Below are 16,742 nucleotides of genomic sequence, written 5' to 3' on the forward strand. Positions count from 1 at the left end.
CTATAGTAAAATGATTGGGATGTACTGTATAAAATTTCCTCTTGCAGTTGTAAACTAAGTTTGTTTGTAAAGATCTGAAATTGGGTGTCTGTTCCTTTAAACTCTTTGAACAAAGTTGGCATCATGCCCAGCCACTTCTTGCTTCAAGGCTGTTCCTTTGGGGGTTTTTTCTGAAACAGTAGAGCAAAACTACTCTGCCATTCTGCATGCTATCCTTGTCAAGAAGTGCAGCCTTGCCATGCAGTTTTTTAAAATTACAAACTAATTCTGTGTTGGAGATGATGGGGTTATCCAATATTAGAAGAACCGATCTTGCAGCCTGAATCTGGATCAACTGGGTGTTAACTCTCTGTAATCTGGAGGTGGTAATATGGATTCTAAACCCAGCAGTCCTCAAAATACATGGGAAGGTGACTCTGAATTCAGTTTCCAGTTTTGGACCCAACTTTTTCTGTGGATATATTTGTTTGGTCGGCTGGTCAGTTATATCTTACGTAACTTCAGAGGGCTAAAGTAATGACTTCTTCCTGGCCCTTTAATCAGTTTGGTCTTCAGATTTCTACTGTCATATTTAATTATCATCTTTAATCTGAATCTTATTGGTAAGCCTTTTTTTAGAAAGGGACACCTGCCTTATACTTTATCTTTTTCTTTCCCTTCCTCTCCCACCCATTTTTCTCTTTTATGGATGACTTTATTTAAGCATGATTTTTAAAGCTTGGGGTTAATTTCAAAAGTAGGACAGTGGCTTATATTTGATTAGTTGTTGGCGTATTCTGGATTAGAGATACATACATACATTAGAGATAGATACTTCTATTTAATTCCTTGTAAATTCTTGGGAATTGCTTAGATACTCCAAAAGTTGTGGTTAGCACTACTGCAGTTAAGCTCTTTACATTTAAATTTAGCATTTAGAAAAGGAAATTTCCATCTCTAGAATATAGAGCGCCCAAAGAAATATGACCTTGGGCAGTCTCTTAATTTGTACTTGTATCTTATGGGCTGCACCAGGTTTTGTTCCATCTACTGCACCAGTTCTTTGTTTGGGGCTGCTATTATTATTTAAATATCTCTGTGAAATTAGTTCCTGTTAAAGAATTAACGTATATTTTTTTTAAATGGGACTTCCCTACCTGATGAGATCCTTATTTGCCCTGCCTTCAACTCTGAGAGCAAATGAGATACAAAGAATCTCTGAGCTATTTTAAGCCTTATTGCATGGCCTTTGCTACCCTCGATCTGGCAGACCTCCCTTTTTCTGTATTAATCAAATCTGTCTGCCGCTCTCCCTCTAACCAGCTGTATAACTGATCAAGCTTCCAACATGGAATGGACTATCGTGGAGCCTTTGTGGGCATAGTGGGGGTTGGGAAAATCTGGCTTGTTTATGGATGATTGCCCTGGAGAGCTATGTAGCTGTTGCTGAACTGAGATGAGTGCTTTTGTCCAAGGAGGTGGGTTTGTTGGAAATTCTGTCCTTGTTAGAAGTTGAGAGTGATCAGTTCAAGCCAAATGTCTGTATCAGTCAGCTGAGAGGGAATGTAAAGAGCTTTGCTGGAAGTGTGTCTGCTCTCCAGTTGCTTCCTTTAGCCTCCACTTCACATTTTGGGACAGGAAAAACACCCTGCTTGCCTCTACCAGTGGGTAAATAGCAATGATCAAAGAAAGCGCTCTCCTAAATCCTGACTGAGCTTGCCTGATTGTGTTTGCTCTGAGAGCAGACCGGGAATGACAAAAGAATTACTGATAAAATTAAGAGAAACATGAGCTATGGAGCTGAAATAAATAGTCAAGACTCCAACAAGAACAACGGGAGTAAAATGTCAGCGCTACAGAAACTGGAGAATCTTGCAGGGCGGATCTTTTACTGGGGGCCATGGAGTGATGCAGGAGCACCAAGCTCTGGAGAGGCTGTCTTTGAATCAGAGCATACTGCTGCCTGGAATAAGCAAAGTGAGTTGACAAACTGAGCATGATTTCCAAGGGAGTGGGAATGGATGCAGAGTTTCCAACACCTCTGCTCCTCAAATGAAGCTTTAGAGATGTTGCTGCTCTTTAATAATGACATGTGAAGGTATTAATGCCTGAGTGTGGAGCAGAACATTAAAACAGGCCTCTGATCTTTCCCAGTCTAGCCCATAAATATGGATAGCACTACTGTGGAGGCCATTCTGGATTTAAATACGGAACCACCTCATTATATCAAATTACCCAGTTTTTAAAGGTAGGTAGGTTACTTAATAACACTAGAGCTTATTGTTGTGTAGCATTTTATTCTAAAATCTACAGGATTCGTTTGCTCAAATTTGACCATCCTGTTACTAGAACCTAACTGTTATTGATCCAATACTCTACGTGTAATCTGCTTGGAATATGAAAATGTGATTCAGATAAATATATAAGTAACTTGCCATGTGGGAAATGGAAGACAGGCTCCAAATACGTATCTCCATGCAGAGGTGATAAGCCGCTTATACATTGCTATGACAAGAAAACAAAGATGGAACTCTGTTTCATATACCGTTTTCTAACCTAAATTTTTTCTGTCAAGTAATGGTTTGGAGAATGGGCATATGGGTGAAAAAGTATATTTGCTTTTTGTATTTCTACTTCCACATGCTCCCAGTCAACGATTTAGCAATTCTATAATGGCCTCTGGCTTATGTTAATATGTATCTGAGAATAATGCGTGTTTCTGGTTATTTTCCATTCATTGGCAGACAAACCACTTTTAAGTAGCAAAAAGTAAGCACTTCATTGTGTTTCAATCTGAGTACCTATTCTGACTTTTTGATATAGCAATTTTAGTTCAAGGCAGATGAAACACCATAGAGACATAGTCTTGATGGTGTTTTTATTGTTTCCTTTGTCATCCGTGACTTGAATTACAATTTTTATTTGATTTTATTTGAAATTGTACTTCATTTATCTCATTGGCTCAGTCTTGATTTCTAGAGTAGCCTATCTCAGATGATGGGATAGTAGTAGGTTCAAGGCAGAGGTGGGTTCTACTTACCATTACTACCGGTTCTGCACGCGCTCGCTTTGCGCACACATGCGCATTCTTCTGCGCATGCGCAGAAGCATTTTCATGACATCAGGATCAGTGGGTGGACCCTCCCGCCGGTTTTACTACCAGTTCTATAGAACCAGTGCAAACCGGGGGCAACCCACCACTGGTACAAGGTCTTCCAATGCCTATACCTTATTCATTGACTCCTTTATGTAGGAAGGAGTGAATGCAAACTTCGATGCTCAAACATGTTAAAACAAAATTGTCACTATCAAATTTTTTTATTGCCATTAGTTTAAAACAAAGCTTGCAGAACATCTGATGCCAGATGTCTTGGTCCTTTAATCTTTTGGCATTGGTACGTACTCCTTCCTGCATTTGAGCCTGTTGTTCATGAACAGCAGGTTTAGAAAGGGAGGAGGTCATATGAGGCAAAAGATCCAGGAATAAGATCTTATTGAATCTAGGGATATGAATTAAAAAAGTGATTTCTGTGTGCCTTCTGAGATAATTTTTATCTTCATTGCTCATTTATATGGCTAAAGAAGTACAATACTTGTTTTTTCTTTTTGGTTCTTAAATTCACTGTAAGTTCCCTCAACTGAGTCTATTATTCTCTCTTGAGAAGAATGTGATACTATATCTGATTGGTTCTGATAAGCCTTGTGGAAATATGTTGGTTTTTCAGATGTCCATTCAGTGAGTTTGAAAAAAATTTTCTTTATTTGTTGGCACATCTTGCACTCTATAAATCTAGCTTCAAATTTATTTATTTATTATTTGATTAATTTATATGGCTGCCCATCTCTAATGCACTCATGGATGGGTAAACAACAGTTAAAACACCATAAAGCATATATCAATTAAAACAATATACACATAATTGACAGCCTAGGTAGAAAATAAAACAGCCAACCACTCAATGTAACTATTGCAGTGTGTGCTATAATTTATACATTTATATATATAAATCCAAATAAACCTAAACCTTAAACCTTAACATAATCATGTCTTTAAGAACTTACAAAAAGCCAGCAAGGTTGGGGCCAATCCAATCTTCCGTTGGGTGGATGTTCCAAAGATGGCTGTCATGACAGAAAATAAGATTGTACAAGTAGCACTGTACAGTATTTGGAACTGAAAACTATGTTGCTAAGTGACGAAGTCATAAGGCATGACATGATGTGATGGCACTGATTTATAGTGGCAGTTCTGGCCATCCAGTTGCCATTGTTAGGTGAATACCACATGGTCACAGCTTCCTGCGGGCACATGATTGCCATTTGCAACCTCCTGCCAGCTTCCCCATTGACTTTACCTACTGGAAGTGAGCACTGAATGTTATAAATAGCAATCACATGACCATAGGAGAAAGTGCTGGCCACAACTATAAGAAAGTATTGTAAGTATCCCCTTGTTTGGCGCTATCACTGAACAAGTGGTATGTTAAATGAGAACTACTGTATATTCCAAATCTTTTAAGAAGATTATAGGAGAAAGTTGCACGAAGCAACTAATACAACACTTTTATGAAAAGTTATCACAGTGAAGTATGATCTGTTTCCTCAATAACTTGTAATATAATTTATGTTCCAATGTTTAAGCTAGCGTTGTTTCCCAAACTTGGTAACTTCTAGATGCGTGGAGAATAGTTGAATAGAAGTTCTGAAAATTGAAGTTCATGATTGGCAGCATTAGGGGACATAGGTATAAGCAATTCAAATATTTTTTTAGATTTCTTTCCTAGAACCTTTTCCCATTAAACTGTAGGTTTCATTAGCCCCTCTGTGACTAATTGGATAACCAGTCTATCTTTGCTTTTGCAATGGCTTATTGTACATCATTGTTTTGGTGCAGTATGGATTTTCTACATTCCTAAAATATATTTTTATTACAAATGAAGGCAAATATACAGTATGTGGATAATGTTACAGGATCCAATCTGGTTCAGTCACTGGTACCAGAGGTTAGTCTTCCGAGCTTTTAAACTCTTGCAGGAGCCCATCCTCAGGGAACTTCTGTCTAGTAGAGTATGTGCTTTGGACTACTCTGTGTGTGGTATTTATATGTTGCCTGGTTGTATGTGGCTTTTTAGTTGTTGATTGGTGGGGTTGATAGCTGGCTATTAAGTCATTGGTTGTTTTCTTCTGCTTCCAAATCCTCACCTCCTCAGTATTTGATAAGCTGGTGGTAAATCAGCATTCCTGTTAACCGTTGAGGGGCCCATTTCCCAGGCTTCAATCACTTCCCTGGCTGTTTTTGTACCTGCTCATTCAACAATCTTAGTAGCTACAACATTGAATGTATGTCATTCAATACATTGTTCATTGTAATGTGAGTTCAGTGAGTTCAGATCTCATCTGACTGCTTATTTGTGTTCTTGCAGCCTAGTGGTTAGCTTCCTCCCTGTCTGTCCTACATAGTCACAGAGGCAATCCATACAAGGAATCCAGTAAATTATATTGGAAGTATCTTCCACCTCCAAGCAATCTTTACAATGCATAATTTTTCGTCATATGGTAGCCTCTGGGCGATATGCGATGCCACTTGCAGATCTTGGAAGTTGTGTTCTACCGCTTCCGAAATGTTTTTTATATACGTTCATACTTTTTATTCCCGTTTTGTATTCTGCATACAAACTTAAGCTAACTAGCAATGAAATGAAAATGACAAGTACATAAAATTACAATATAAAAAGATATGAAAATAAGTCAAAAAGTCAGAGGGTAAAACAGATAAAATAGGTTGAGCAATAAAAAGACAAATTTTGATAAATTTATAAATAAATGTATTTGTTTGGAAATGGGAGAGCAAAGAGAGAGCTAGAAAAATATCTGACTGGGAAAAAATGTAGCCATTTTAAAGCTCTCCCCCCTCTTCTCTTCAGCCATTTTATAATTTAACAGGTCTCTTCAGATGGGAAGGGGAAAAAATCCCATGTAATTTCCAGGGAATTGCAGTAATACAGAAACAAATTCAGAGGTGGGCTGCTGCCGTTTAGGACCAGTTTGCCTGAACCGGTTGTTCCGATTCTGCACAGTTCAGAGAACTGGCAAATTGGAGCACTGGCTGTCCCTGCCCCTGCCTGTTTTCATGCCGTTTCATGCCGTTATTCCATCCAAAATCGGCCCTGAAAACAGCCTGATAAATGCTAAAAAACCAGGCCATTTTGGGGGCAAAATCCGGCCCAAAATCAGTCCAAAAGACAGCCTGAAAACGGTCCAAAAAACAGCTTGGAAACATCCCGAAAAATGGCCTGAAAACAGCCCCAAAAAAACTGGCTGCAAGAGGAAGGAAAGCCAAGTCAGCCAGACCCAGAAGTGTCCTGGGTCCCCTCATCCCAGAAGCAATAACCTCGCACTCTCCCCTCTCTGCTAGTCCCCTTCTTCGCACAGGATCGCCCAGCAATAGAGAGGGAGAAGGGGCGACGTTTCTGTGTGGCACTCTCCCCTCAAGCTACAAAAGCTAGAAGTAAGCTAGAGGTCATAGCATTTAACAGTATCTGTTCAACTTTTGAAAGGATGAGCAGAATTGGATTTGGTTAATACTTTAATTAGTCCTCCCAAAAAAACCCATTAAAAACAATGGTGAATCTTTCCCATCTGGTACCAAGAAACAATACTGACAAGTTCATTTAATCACCAATTGTTGAGCTTAATTTAAGGAAGTTCTCTCATTAAAACTGCATAACAGTGATATTTTACTCTACTTGTTAGCTGATTCTGAGCCAAATTCCAATTGTGACTGTGGTGTTGAGGATTCCAATTGAGACTGTGGTGTCAATTGAGACTGTGGTGTTGAGGACATGGACGCTAATTCTATTCTTAAATCTATTAGGGTCACTATGTGCTATTCCTTTGAGAAAATTGCCCTGTCTTTCATTTTTTATGAAGCTGCTGTATCATGGCTGAGGGTTTCAAAGGTAGTAATTCACTATTACAAATTGAGGGTACAGTAGTTTCATAGACAGCAAAAATATTTGAAATTAAAATAACTTATCAATACAACAAAGATTCTAGTTTGAAGAATTCCAAGCTTTTCTGACTTCTCTGGTCTTAACATATTAATTTGTTTAATATGTAACATTGGTGGTTGAGAACCAGAAGAAATTGCAATCATATTATTGATGGGCCTAGGTGAATATCTTGCCTTTTCCATTTTTTTTTTTTTTTGATGTTTTAAAAATAAAAATGTTAAGCCTATTGGAGGTTTAATTCATTTATTACTTCACTGGCTCTGAAAAAAAATTGTGCTGTAATTATTCAGCTGCAAAAAAGCAGTTAGGACTGCATGATGGCCAGATGTTACCCATCTTATTCATTTAACTTGAAGCAATAATGAAAATACTAATTTTAATAGTATTTCTAACAAATACATTGCGTTAATTTTTATTCTCAGGTTTTACTTTCTGTGTTCTATTGGATTCACAGGGTCATAACATTAATCTTTAGAGTGGCTGTTGGGCTTCCATGAATTACTTTATTGTGATAAACTTGACATACTGGTTTAGGTGATCCTTTTATGACACCGTTTGTTAGTTCCAATGTAAACTATGATTATATAAATCAAAAAGTGACTTTTAAAAAGAGGCAGTCAGGGAAATGATATAGCTAGGTCTACAATTTTTAAGCAATAGTTTATCTGAAGAGGATATGATATCTAACTTCTTTCTAAAGGTAGACTCAATGTTCTTTCTCACCTATACTGACAAGAACTGTCTTGTTGGTCATATGACGAAATTCTGGGGTTCTTAGAGATTTATTTCAGAATCAGTTCTTCTGTTCTTGGGCTGAGCCTGCTGGCCAATACTGGCCCTGGGCAAGTTGGCAGTTGTATGCAATCTTCTTCGCTTGTAGATGAACTTCCAAACATACTGACAAAATTATGTTACTATGGTACATATTCAAGTATTAACCATTCCTGGCAAATTTTCAGTGATTGTTTTAAAACAACAAATCTGAAGTTATTGCAGTTTGCATCTGTATTACATGGCATTGCTTCACTCTATGCATTTCCCTCTCTATTTATGGCCTTTGCACTTGGAAACAAACTGGAAGTCAGTTTTGACAGACTTTTATCACAAACAAAATAGGTTTAGAAAACTTGTCACTGGGTATGGAACCAGCTGAAGTTTATAAATACCAGATTTAATTAACCCCTTACATAATATATTAGATTTGCACCAAGCATGGAAAATTGTAACAGGAAGGGGCTGTTCCTGGTTCATGAGCTGAATTCTTTCAAAATAATGTTAAACTTTTATTAAAAAATTTTTTTACAGTATTTGTTCATTTACTTATTTGAAATATACCTTCCTTTCTGCTGAGATAAGCTCTTGATCAGCAGAGAAAATTAGGGAACAATGAAAACATTTTAAAAATACTGCTCTAAATTGAATTAATATTTAAAAGCGTAGGAAAGACATGTTACAGATTTTCTAAATGCTCTAAGTCTAGATGCAACTTCTGAGGAAGTATGAGTTCCCTAGTTTTCACTGGCAGCTGAAGATCATGGAGCACTCTCAGTCCACTGAATTGTTTTTTTCACGGAGCATTGCATAAAATTGGCTATAAACTCTCTATCCCTGGTTCTAGTTTCCTAACTATGTCTTTTAATTTAATCTTACTCAGGGTTTTAGATGACAGTTACTGAATTTCAGAATACATCTTTGAAATCAAATGGTAAAGAGCAGTAGAGCTGAGTATCATGATTATTCTGAGGATGCTCTCATACTCTCAATAGAATATCTTTCTGAATAGTTTCATATAAATACGGGACACTGTAGATCAGTGGCCTTGTATTGAACAGTAGTCTCCCAGTATTATCTTCTGAACAAAGCTTAGCAGAAATGATTGAAATAACAGTAAAACAATATCCAAAAAAAAAAAAATACCCAGTAATCCAGAAGAAGACTATTCTAATACTAAGAATGATGATAGTTGGTATTGAAAACCATTGTAGTGGACAAAGAAATTTAAACAATTTGGTCAAAGCATTTGGAGTTGCAGAATATTTGAAAATTAGAGTTTCAAGAAAAACGTCAAGCTTTTTGTTAGGAAACTTTCTGGATTCATCTTTTGGGTTAATTTTGTATTCCATAGATTAGCTAGAATGACAGTAGTATCTCTGACAAAGTGGGAAGCCATTTGAACCTATCTGATTGGCGCTGGAATATTTTAGCCATTTTCTGCAGAGTCTTATACTCATCACTAATTTCAAACTGACCAGAGAGTGATCTGTCAATAATAGTAGAGACATTAACTTTTCCAATCACTAGCTCCATGTGAACAAAATAATAAATCCAGCATGTGCTTTTCTGCATCTATAAAGCCCCATACTTTATAGTATGGTTTCTTTGCTTGTTGCTTTTTATGTTTACATTGAAAACAGTATTTAATAGAAAATGCATGAAAGAATCATTTTGTTCTGAATTTGAAACAAAACAAAACAGCCGCTCTCAGTATTTTCCAACAGAATAACTTTGAGCAGGTTGTATTCATACAAGAATATTCCACCATAAGAACAGTGGACACTTGAAATGAGTCCTTGCTCCCTGGAGCCACAAAAACTGATGGGTGACAATCTGAATACTATATACAAAAAATTGGTCAACGGGTGACATTTAAAGAAAAAAAAAAGATTTCATATTGCAAATAATGCAAGATATATTTAAATGTATTGTTTGCATCCTGCCTTCACAAACAACTACAGAACTATGATAAGAAGCAACAGCAATATTTTTACTGCAGCTCAACGCATACATAAAAGTGAAGTGAAAAAAATAACTTGCTTCAGTCTTTGACTCAAAGGTTCTTGCAGTTGACAATCTCTTTGCAAAACTAAGCAAACCAGCAGAGTTTTTGCATTTGGCTACTTGAAAGCCCCATAGTGTTACAACACTATCTGTAATGGTATGCATAATGTATCTGAAAGAAATGTGAAAGGTAAGAGAAGAGACTGGCAAGGACAAAAATTTGGGCAACTCTTAAGAGAGAGAAAAGAAGCAGTAAGACAATGCTATCACTACTGTGGAAGAAGTAATAAGATGGTGTGAGTAAATCTAGGTAGAAGAAAACCGTTTTAACATTTAAAGATTGTATTTTGAGCTCAGATATAAAGTCCTGGAGAAATTATAGAAGTTCATCACTGCTGGATTACTTTTTAATACCATTGTCACTACTATCAAATTTATCACTAAAGTTGTTAAAGAAATACAGTCTGAGAAGTCATATGGTAATAATAGCTCCTATTCAGAATTGAATCCTAGATGTTGTGGAATAGGTTACTGCATACTGTGATTCCTTTCCCTGCATTTGAAGTTTCAAACAGAGGCTGGCTAGTCATCTAGGAGGCATTCGGCGGTGACGTCAGAGCAAAGTGGGTGAGGGTGCAATCTGTCACTCCCGAAAATCCCAATTTATCCCTGATAAGGAGCCCTTTAAGGGCATTTCTGATCCCGGAGAGATCAAAAAACAAAAGGGGAAGGTCGGAAGACTTCAGACGACCTGCTATCGTCCTGGAGGACAAGACCGAACCCCTTAAATCCAGCGGGGAAAGAGTTCATCTTCAAGGCAGACCAAGAGTGATGGCCGCACAGTGACGAAGCGAAAAAGTGAGATCAGCATCAGATGGTGGTCGTGAAAGAGTCAGAAAAAGGAAAGGCGGAATCTGGTTGAGCGGAGACACGAGAGGAGAGAGAGACGCAGAGAAGAAGGAAAGGCGGTGACGGAGAGGAAAGAGCGCAAGATGGAGAGAGGATCGTGCAGAGAGGTTAGTGCAATAGAAAAGAAGATTCCATAAAGTGGATACAAAGTAATGGAGAGAAACTCAGATTGGAGCCAAAGGCTTATTGCAAAAAGGAAAGTGAAGAGGGCATGAAAAGGAAAGGAGACATCGAAGGGGATTCAGCGGAAATAGAGCAAGAGACTCATAAATACTGGTTTAAACAAGATTATAAGAACTAATATAGACTAGTGACTGGAAATGTCAGACTAAGGGCGGAATAAGGACAGAAAACACAAATAAACTTACGGATATTTTGGTGGATAGCTATGGATTTATAATCTTGGACTCAAAAGGAAGATCGTATTGAGTAGAGAATAAAGAAGAGGCACAGAAGAAAATAGAAGACAACAAGAATAAACCGAAAGACTTAGAGATAATATTGTGGAGAAGATGGAGACTGATGCAATACGGATTTAAAAGGAAAGATATAGAAAAGAAACAGGAAACTTTGAAAAGACTCTAAAACAATTGTAGATTGGGTAATAAGGGGGAAATAATTTTGTTAAACTGTCTTAATCTATTAATCAGTCTATTGATATTGAAAAAGGGGAAATTTGAATAAGTTGCTAAAGGCTTGGTGACTTCTTAAGTTCTTTCCAACTATATGATTCTCAAATTCTATAAAAATGTTGGTTTGCTTGATTGAAAATAACACTGAAATGGAGACTAGATAATATAGTTCCTTCCAAGTTACAGCTGTTCCTTGGCAACAGTACTAGAAATGGAATTTACTGAAACAAAGATAAATTACAAGATGAATGAAATATTTGATAATTTGTGATTTCTGTCAAATAATATATTTAAAGAGAAGTGTGGACAACTGCATAAGTACTGCATTAAAATTAAGTAGATTTCTGCAGTGTTCAGTAGGAAGTAGGAATTTAACTCGGATTATAAGAGAAATAAATAGCATTATAGGAATCAGATCATAATGTTCTTGTGCTCTGAATAACATCTAGTTATTCAGTCAAATTAGATGGGCCGGAATGAATTGTGGAAATTGTAATCTGGCTGGCCTTCATTCTGTTTGTGAAACTAGAAATGGTCACTAGGAAATAAATTCTTTCAACTGTCTTTGTAAAATGTATAGTGTCCAGCCATTTAACATCTCTTCCCGTTGGGGATAAAATAGTCTTATAAACAAATATTAAGAACACATAACATTAGGGCAGAATGGAATGGAATAGAATAACAGAGTTGGAAGGGACCTTGGAGGTCTTCTAGTGCAACCCTCTGCTTAGGCAGGAAACCGTATAGATTGCTAACCATTTTTCCCATCGTGTGCCAAAAGTGGGGGGAGTGCGGGGGGGTCGCACGCTTGTGTGCCCACATCCTTAATTCTATGCCCCCCCGTGCATGCGTTCATGACCCCCCCCCTGCACTCCCCCCAATTTTGGCACACAATGGCACTGTGGGCCCGGTAGGCCCATTTTTCACTCTCCCACTCTTGAGCCTTTCTAGGAGCCTGGGGAGGGTGAAAATGGCCTTCACCACATCCCCGGAGGCCCTCCAGAGGCCGGAAAAAGCATGTTTCCTGACTTCCAGTGGGCCCAGAAGGCCCGAAAATCAGCTGTCCGGAGCTAAGCTTGCATGCCCACCAATATGGTACTGCATGCCACCTGTGGCACATGTGCCATAGGTTCACCATCCTGGCCCTATAGCATTTCAGACAAATTATCTGTTATCAGAAATGATTTATCTGTTGGAAATTCTCTTTAATGGAGCATAAATACAGCTCTTATTTGTTCTGAACAAATGTATTTTTCAAAAAGTTAAGGAAATAATTGGAGTGTGCTATTTTTAAATCAGAATCTGACTAATAGGAAGGAAATGTTTGAGACTGTAAAAACTATTCCAAGTTAAGAGAAAGTAATTATGAACTGTTAGCATTATGAACTATGATGACTAAACTAGGAAGAAGAGCAGCTAAATAAAAGCAAATGTTTTTTGTTAACAATTATAAAAACTAGACAATCAAATTTTACTGGATGGAAAAAAATGTTGAGAGAAGAAAACATGACAAAAATAAAACCTGACATTTTTTCTCAAAGTGATCAGGACAGAAAATAGAATCTTTAAAGCAAAATTGAGGAAAAAAATCCAACTAATTTGATTTTGGTTACCAAACAGGAATGCAAACAGAGGCATTTTGTGTTGTTTGTAAAAAAAAAAAAAAAAAAAAAGCTTAGTGACTGTCAGATCCTTGGAAGAAAGAATTTCCACCATGACAACTCATAGCTGCCCAGAACATCTGTATTCAGTTGGTATAAGGAAAGACTACTTGGCCAGCAAGAAACGTATGTAATGCAAATCCAAGATATATTGCTGCCTGAAGTAGAGGCCAAATGTGTCTCCTTCCCCTCTATAATTATGAGCCAACACACTTCAACACCACCTCTCAAATGGTGGCCAACAGATGGCTTCACCCTGATGTGTCATGGGGCTGGCCCTAACAATTGTACAGGTAGTCCTCAATTAAAGACCATAATTGGTACTGGAATTGCCATCGCTAAGCAATGCAGTTATTAAGCAAGATGGCAATTCCTGCACTCCCACTTGCCTTCATTAAACAAATTACTGCAGATCTTTAAGTGAGGATGTCACATGGTCACCACTTGCAGCCTCCCGCCAGATTCCCCATTGGTTGTTTGTTGGAAGCTGGCAAAAAAGTCGACAAATAGCAACTGCTTGACAGTGCAATGTCATAACCATGAACTGGGAATGAGCACCTGGATCACAATCACCTGACTGTGGGAATGCTACTATGGCTGGAACTCCAAAGACCAATTGTAAGCATCCCTTGTTCAGTGCCATTGCTGAATGAGTGGTTGTTAAACAAGAGCTATCTGTACTTTGGAATCATGATGAGAATGTATACAAGACTTTAAAAATATACAGCAATGGTGGGGGTGTTATATATGTGCCCATAAAGTTGTAAGCGATCAGGGCTGATTTTGAACATTGGTCTTTAGATGCCAAGTGCCAAACTTGGAGCCACATGACCATGGGAAGGAGTGTGATGGTTTAAGTGCAAGGATAGGCCATAAATCATTTTTTTTCAGGGCTCTCATAACTAAACAGTTACCAAACAGTCATAAGTTCAAGGACTACCTATATCAGTGGTGGCGAGCCCTTTCAGCACCAAGTGCCCAAACTGGAACGCATGTGCGCATGCGCTGAAGCCCCAGAAACTCCGAGACCAGCTGGCTGATGCACATGCATCACATAATGTACATAATGTACTGCATAGAAGAGCAGCTGGCGACGGCGCACGTGCCCACAGATAGGGTTCTGCGTGCCACCTCTGGCACACGTGCCATAGGTTCGCCATCACGGACCTATATACTATGGCACTATGCTTTGATCAGCATAGATTGTCTGACAATTTTATATCATATTTTTAGGGTGTTAGACAAAGCATACAACTAATGTAACTATATTGGAAAGCTACAATTGTCATCTGTAAGTGGGTAGGTGGAAGGCTGGAAGGCCCTCCTGAAGATACTGACATCCAATGAAAAGTAGTGGCGGATGCTGGGCCTGGTGTTGATATTGGTATCAGAAGACCACAAAGTTGCTTACTGTCTGTGAAGAGATAATGAACTGAGATGATGAAAATTGTCATCTTGCTCAACTTCGGTTACTAAAGTACCAAAGAAAGAAAGAACACTATCAAATAATTGATAGTTGTATCAACTAGTACTTATTTCCTTTCCTTCTTCCTTAGAATTCACTAACCAATATTTCATCACTTTTACCTTGCTTCAGATAAAATATACTGTGCGCTCAATATTGGCAATCATTGTTCATTTCTATTTGTATTGTTATAATTATTTTTAAATTTTTCCCTTTTTCTTCAAAAACTATTTTATACTCTAAATAATAAAGGTATTCTAAAGGCCTTAGCTTATCTTGCTGGGTAATTTGTTGTACATGTGAGAACTGTTCTTACTTAAATTTGGAAAGCCGCCTGTGAAGATATACAGTTATTTCTGCATATTTTCCAACTTTAGCTTCCCAGTCTTACATTGTCAGCAATCTTTCATTGTGCCAGATGCAGATATCTTAATAAATGGTGATACTTTCTGTTTATATTCTCTGGGATTCTACCTAATAGAAATATTTGTGGTTTTAATTCTAATTTTATTTTCAGAATTTTCTGGATGCTTTGATATATTTCTATCTAGTACTTTTGAGGGTTTTTTTCTTTTCAAAACCTCCACATATGGTAAATATTCCTTCTTTATTGTGGCCTTGTCAACTTTTATGGCTGTGTGAATTGTCCATCTTAGTCACTGATGGAGTTTACTCACTTGCGTATATGCCTTCTGAACTTGGTCCCTGATCGTGTCATCCCTACTTCCTATGTGCTACTGATAAACAAATATTGGTTGCCATTCTAGCAGAGACTCGTCAGCTAATATTCTAAACACTTTTCTCAGAATAAGAGGTTGGTTGCTGTTTGTGCATCCTCTGGTTATCTGAATACCATGTCAAACAGTTAGAGACACTAATTACAGTTCAGCATTTATTGTTCAGGAATGAGTCTTCAATTTTAATTTCAGAAAAGACTGAAATATTTCATCTCTCAAATCGTAGCTTAATGCAGAATTTCCTGGTTGGTGTAAATTCATGCTTTTGTATTATTCCAAGATAGTACAGGTAATCCTTACTTAGTAGCTGTTCACAGTTACAGCAGTAATGAAAAAGTGACTTTGCAATCAATCCTTGCATTTATGAACTTCACAGGTCTGGAAAGGAAAGGAAAGCTGAAATAAGGTAAGCACGGTCACAGTTTCACTTAGCAACCACTTCACTTAAATACCTGAGTTGCTGGTCTCAATTATAATTACTAAACAAGGACTACCTGTAGGATGTATTGAAGCTAATTAAAGCTTTTCTCATTTCCATAACTTAGCTGCATTTACATTGTACTTCTACCACATAAGATCTTGCTTTAGCAACTTGGACTGTGAGTATTGCAAGCATTGAAGTTTATAGTAAATTGGCAATTGCATCTGTCTGTCAAGACATATCTGTCATGTCTTGTTATCTTGTTGGCCTTTGTTGAAGAAGGTTTAAACAAGTTGCTGTACCTATTCCTTGACATTTTCTTATGAATTAGGAATTGATCCTAAAGACATTAATCTTAAATCTATGCTATTCTTCCCCCCCCCCCCAAATGAGATTTAAAGTTAGCTGTCTTTGATACCGTTGCTTCTATGGAGGATTCTTCTATTTTCATTTTTAATTTTCAGGGGCTTCTTATCTGAGCAATGGCCAGTTATAATTCACTTGATATATAAAAACAAAAACCTTAGCGACAGTATTCAAAAACCAAAGAGAAAAGATGGTTCCAGAACAATTTCTATTGGGGGGGGGAGATTAAAGGCATTTTACAGACCAGATTTCTTGCTATTTTCATTTATAGGGAAAAAACCCAGATCCAGTACCAGCATGAAGCTTGTCTTTCTCTTTGTGCTTTTGTTCTTGTTGCTCTGTTTCTGGAGAATACAAAGGGATGCGTATTACATTACTTGAAAACAAGCAAATGTCGTTTGCCTAACAATGCCAGCTACTCTTGGCTTGGTGAATCTGAAGGGAGTGTGGGAGGATCTAAGACAACTATTGTGATAGGCCAGTGAATGAACTGCCTGTGACTGGCAACAAAACTCTCTCCTTTGAATTGTCATCATGCAATTCCCTTTCCCGCCACCTCTGCAGATATGCTAATAGAAGCCGTCCTTCTTTTATAACTAACTGTGCCCCACTTGCAGAAGCATTGTTTTCAGAACTTGCGTGAAAGAGTGATATTGATGTACAGCTTTACATTGATGTATAGATGATTGTACAGCAATCACGGTGGATCTGTCTAAAGTTTAAATTGAGACCATGACGCCAAGTTATATCTCGGCTTTCCAAGTCATGAAGTCATAGAAAT

The 16,742-nt window shown here is 37.7% G+C and overlaps 1 protein-coding gene across 4 annotated transcripts in view; it reads left to right on the plus strand.

Moving 5' to 3' along the window:
* Positions 1-16,742, plus strand: part of PRKACA (protein kinase cAMP-activated catalytic subunit alpha) — a 67,532-nt gene that overhangs the window by 15,901 nt on the left and 34,889 nt on the right. Inside the window, exon 1 of one of the 4 annotated variants that reach the window (XM_034407198.3) lies at positions 172-1,956. The exons of 2 other annotated variants lie outside the window; for them this stretch is intronic. In XM_034407198.3, the coding sequence (XP_034263089.1) occupies positions 1,767-1,956 (190 nt within the window). In that variant the 5' untranslated portion in view covers positions 172-1,766. Of the gene's footprint in view, positions 1-171; positions 1,957-16,742 lie in introns of those variants that run through there. One more of the 4 variants, XM_087887329.1, reaches the window with a different exon arrangement.

Source organism: Pantherophis guttatus, chromosome 2, assembly GCF_059756535.1.
Source record: "Pantherophis guttatus breed Tessera chromosome 2, ASM5975653v1, whole genome shotgun sequence".
Classification (NCBI taxonomy): domain Eukaryota; kingdom Metazoa; phylum Chordata; class Lepidosauria; order Squamata; family Colubridae; genus Pantherophis; species Pantherophis guttatus.